Genomic DNA, 5,463 nt, shown 5'->3' with positions numbered 1-5,463 from the left:
GCTCCCTGTCTGGCGCTGGGGTCTGTGCCCCCCAAATACTGCTCCCTGTCTGGCGCTGGGGTCTGTGCCCCCCAAATACTGCTCCCTGTCTGGCGTCGGGGTCCCCACCCTGTAGTGGGCCACTATGAGGCCTCCTCCTTCTCCAACAAGCCTCACCCAAGCCACTGGTTGTTATCAGACAGCACACACTTAACCACCAACCACCATGAGTCCCTGGGCTGTAACTTAACAGAGAACTCACATCATGCTCTGCTCCTTTAAAAAAGTAAAACTCCCCCTCTGAGGCTTGGTGCCTAGTAGGCAAGGATACCTTGTGGGCTCCTGGTGTCCCCTTTGTTCTATGAGAAGCATATCTGCTGGCTACCACATCTCTGGGCCCTCCCTTCACCTGGAGGCTCCTACTGGTAAGGGACTAACTCCCTGGTACCAGCCCTGGGGTTTATATGGGCCAAAGGCCCTGCCTCCTCTGGCCAGCTGACCAGGTGCAGGTGTGGCCAATTCCTTCATTAACCAGTTGTCATGGCAACCTGCACCTGGGTTCTTATCTCTGCTCTAAGAGGAGCAGGCACCTTAGTGCCCTGCTACACACCTTCCCACTTAAGACCAAGACTCACCAGGATGGGTCTTCACTCTTGTCCATCTCACGTCCTTTGTCTTGGTCCTCTTAAGTTCTTGTTCTTGCTCACCAACAGTTCAGATACATAGAGGTGGAGCTTTTCAGGTGCCTTCTGCTTGCCTTTCCCCCAAGGCGCACCATGTGGGATTTCACGGGAGTTGCCCTGCCACAGGTAGTCCCTCCACATTAGCCAACCTTGGTAGGCTGAACTCTTAGTCAGTTGAGTTCCTTGCCTTCTAAGGTCTACCCTCTCCTCCTATGCTACTCTCGGGGGGTGGGGAGGGGGACTTTCCCCCACTCCTGTATCTGCTGTCTGTCAAAAGTGAACCCTGTTGTGAGCTGGCCCAAATCTTCTCACTCCTCTCCAGGGAGTTCTTGCCTACTTTTGGGTGGTTTTTTTCCCCACTTCCATCTGGCTCATCTATATTCCACCCTTGTATACCCTGGTCTCTTTCCTAGGGCAGATTGTGGGGTTTCTCACTTCCCTATGGCTCTCTGGAGATCCCAAAGCCTTCCCCAGATCTCCCACTGTCTCCCCAATACCTTCGGGCATCTTCTTCCTTCCAGAACTCTATCTTCCCCTGGCCGGTGGATCTTTCTTCAGGTCCCTTATGAACCTTTACATAAGCTACACCCCCAACTTTTGCTTCAATGATTTTTCTCAACATCCACCACCTGACCTACCCATGCTCTCTGCCTAAGTCATAACTACCCTGGCCTTACCTTTCTGGGTTGGGGCCTGACTGAGAAAAAATAAAAATAAAAAAATTTTAAGGTAAGAATAGCAGAGAACAAATTCTCTGCTGACCAGGGAAAGTAGTTTTCTTTGTATTTGTTTTAGGTTCATGATTCTCTTATGAAGCAACAAGGATACCATAAAACAGGGCTGGTCCCTGCAGGCTGGAAGAGGGGTGTTGGGCCAGTCTGTGGGCCCAGCCCTTTGGGCTGGTCTAAGCTCACCCTGGACTGGCCATGTGGGCTGCTTGCAGTATGTGCACCAGATCCAGCCCCACCTGCTACATGCATCACACATGGCCAGTCTGGTGTGGGTGGAACATGTAGCCATGTCATATGCAGTCTGCACTAGGTGGCTCTGTGCACCACATGGGGCCACATCCAGGGCTAGCATATCCTGCATGCAACAGTCAGCATTGTGGCCTGGATGATGCAGCTTCATAGGCTGTATCTTTGGCACCTCTACCATAAAACATCTGAGAGAAAAACATTGCAACATGGCAACATTTTCCCCTCTGTTATGGTAAAAAGGCCAAAATAATTTTTAATAAATTTTACACACACAATCAGATGTGCAGAAGAGCCATATAAGCTGAGCCTCATGAAATGTATTCTTACAGCTGAGTCATAAACTAGGATGTATAATGAAAATGTTGACACATCTGTAACTGTACAGTGACACTAGTAGAAGCTTCTATAACAGCCATTAAAATGCTTACAAACTGCAGCAAACTGTGGGAACAAGATGTACAGTTACTAACTTTGTTAACTGATCAAATGTACCTACATAATGATATTAATAAACATGTTACCCAAAAGCAAGTCCCAGTAATGTTAAGGAGTATGATTGACATTCAAATACAAAAAAGCTTTCCCCATTCCATCTGTTTACTCTTACAAGGATTGATAGGCAAGCAAAATCAAATCTGACTGACTGGTAAAAGGCTGCATAAAGATTTGTAATATTCAGAAAATAGTTTGTCATTAGTATTTTCAAGCAAAATTGACAGGATATGACATCCTATTTACTTTCAAGAAAGAGCAATTATATTGTAAACATAAAGAGTGGCTGATTATAACATTACATGAGATTTTGAAGCTAGCAGCTTCAATTACTATAGCCAGATTCTGGCCAAGAATAATATGCCTTATGGGTGCTTCATCTGATGTTTTCGCTTAGAGAAGAAAAGTAATTAAAAAATAGGCAAGGACATCATCACCAAAGTGAAGAGAAATAGAAACATGGTACTAGTGGGTTTGTTTGTACTGTGAAAATATACATATAAATAAGAAAGAAAACTTATATTTAAAAAAAAATAGCCTGAGTTTGTAATTTAACTCTTTAACAGCTAATGTCCTCTTGGATTGAGGGACAATTCCAAACATTTAATCAAAAAGGCTATAATTTATGTTTTTGTGTGCCAATATACATTTGATCAATGTCCCATTTAAATAAATTTTCAATCTGGTCTCTGAAATTTTTCATGTGCTTTTATGTGCACATATAAACCCATTTTAGCAATCATTATGAATGGGCATTTTAGAGTTGCAAATCACATACTCAAACCTGTTACTTTATTTGTGCACAAAACTGCCTTTTTTCATCCTCTGATGGTTGGACAAGCAAACCTGCATATGCAACTTGAAGCTATACTTCAAACCATGGCTCTACATTTTATAAAAGACCTCTTTGTAAGACTGGTAACTTATTCAAAATGTCGTCACAAGCATGTGTTGTGCTTTTCACCACTGGGGAGAAACATACAAATCAAAACCCTGTTTATTTATTAGAACTGAGATGCTATTCATATTTCCAAAACATTAAAAATGAAGATATTATTTCACTTTTATTATTTTGTTCTATCACTTTAAGCAAATAATCAGGGGTGTACTTTTCCCTTACATGTACTGAGTCAAGCAGAAGCAGTGAATCAAAGTGAGCCATGGAAAACAGAATTAAATACTACATGCTTTATTTATAATTCTGTCTGCAGATGGATTATAGCTCTGATCATTTTTGTCATTGGCTTGGTTTAAGAAGTTTATTCTGGTATATGTCATTCTTTTTTTTTTCACTTTTCATTCAATAGGATGAGGCAAAGGCTCTAGCAAACCATTTAATTAGTTCAAGTGAAAAAGCATCATCAGCTCCCAGAACCGTAACCTCCTTTCACTATATAGGCGGGCGAATTGCCAGTGCAATGTGCCAGTTCTTTTTACCACCCATTGGCCCCAACATCCCTCTGCCAAACAAACCTCTACAGAAGCAACCTTCACCACAACATCAAGACTCAAAGCAGACCCATATGGAAAAAAAACCTGCACGTCCTTCTTTAAGGTAATAGTCTTTTCTGTTGTGGCACATGCATATGTTCCATTTTCCCTCCATTTATAAAAAAGAGGCTGAGATCCCAAGTTAATATTATTTATAATTTACAACAATACCTGCCCCTTTGAATCTGGCATCTGAAAATGTTCGGCAAAATAGTTAATCTTTCTGGATCATGTCTAATGTTTATGATGAAACACTTTTATGCTTTGCATTTAGACAGTCCTGTCTGCATGTCATCTCAGTCTGATGCTTTATCAAGTCTAAAGCAAGTGCTTAAATAAGGAAAACATCTTGCCCAAGACTAAGGGCTTTCTGAATTTGTTTTGAGTAGGGTGCTTTAGCAGTGCTGTTTTCAAGAAGGTAACCAGTAATCAAAGTAAAATGAGATCACTCAATATTGTACACTGGGTTTAAATGAAGACTTTATTGCCGAATTTTGCAGTCGTGCCACATACAAAAGTAACTTCAGGGAACTCAGTTTTATTAGTGCACATGCATTTTATTCCAGAAGGGCTGATAAGAAGATTTAAATTTCAACTACACGTTACAAAGACATCATACTCAGGCAGAATACTGACCATTTACCTAATCCTGGAACTAGTCATTACTTGTTATGCTACTTTATGTTCCACTGAGTCTTTTGATGCTTTTTTTGTACAAAAGGTCTGCAGAATGGCCCCCAAGAATGTCAGTTAAATCTTTTATACTCCACACTTTTGTTTTGTTTCTTCTCTGTGGTGTAGTTCTTAATTCTTCAGCCGTTCCTATAATTCTCAGTGTAAATGGATAGTGGTAGATAAGCCTTGTGGAACTGATAGAAATTAACAGAACTGTTTACACAAATGTATGCACAAATGGATATGCCTACATACAAAACTTGTGTACAAATGTTCAGAGGCAAGTAGGAGATTATCATTGTTCATTGTATTATTTTCTTTGAAAGGGGAAGAAAAATCACATGTAACACTCATTCTGACTTTTGAATAAAAATGAAATGTTGACTAGATGTTCCAACCAATTTTGCCTGCCATACTTGATTTTGCTATATATCTTTCAGTTGCTGTAGTACACTAACTTAGTTAATATTAGTAAAATCTCCTGAAGATGAAAGGCATTGTATAATTGTTGCTGTTGTATATTTAAGAAGTTGCTTTTACTTTGTAGTGCCCCATTATCCTTAAAATAAAAAGCACATCCACAAGGTGTTTCTGCTGTGTATTTTCTATGCCATTTTTTATGGTCAATATAAAACATCACTTCCTGATTTGGAGCAATCGTCTAAACAACTTAAACTCTAATTGTAAAGTTCATACTATAATATGACCGGAGGACTTCATTGTTTATTTATTTTCCCTCAGCTACAGACAATCGTGACAATGTATACTTCTGTTCAGGGATGAGCAGTTCTTACAAACCAATGAATAGTAATAGGGGAAAATATCCACAGATGAGACAGCTATATATAAACATATTACAGCTTCTGGAAAAAGATAAGGCGTTACTTTTCCATGTGTATCAAAGGAAAAATATGTCACATCTGAACTGAACTATGAATACAGTCTGTTGCATAAACAGGGAGAACTCTAACCCAGAAACTTTGCACGCTTGGGTTTTACATTGTGTTTAAGATCCAAAAACGTTCTTTATAACCATTGAAGTAACCACTGTTCTGAAAGCAGTAGGATTAGAGAGCAGTTGAGCAGAAAAGGTTTTGGAAATGGATTTCTTGACCATTACGGTCTAGGTTGGTGGTATTTAAAATCTAAAACTGTGACACTCA

The 5,463-nt window shown here is 40.3% G+C and overlaps 1 protein-coding gene across 1 annotated transcript in view; it reads left to right on the top strand.

The window, feature by feature from the left end:
• Nucleotides 1-4,847, top strand: part of TMEM232 (transmembrane protein 232) — a 123,818-nt gene extending 118,971 nt beyond the window's left edge. Inside the window, exons 12-13 of the mRNA XM_019532464.1 lie at nt 3,442-3,689; nt 4,347-4,847. Coding sequence (XP_019388009.1) covers nt 3,442-3,689; nt 4,347-4,473 — 375 coding nt within the window. The 3' untranslated portion in view covers nt 4,474-4,847. The remainder of the gene's footprint in view (nt 1-3,441; nt 3,690-4,346) is intronic.
• Nucleotides 4,848-5,463: the final 616 nt, after the last annotated feature.

This window comes from Crocodylus porosus, unplaced genomic scaffold (genome assembly GCF_001723895.1).
Source record: "Crocodylus porosus isolate Cpor-Errol unplaced genomic scaffold, CroPor_comp1, whole genome shotgun sequence".
In the NCBI taxonomy this organism is placed as follows: Eukaryota; Metazoa; Chordata; order Crocodylia; family Crocodylidae; genus Crocodylus; species Crocodylus porosus.
The sequence above is the reverse complement of the archived record's forward strand: the minus strand, read 5'-3'. Positions and strand labels throughout refer to the sequence as shown.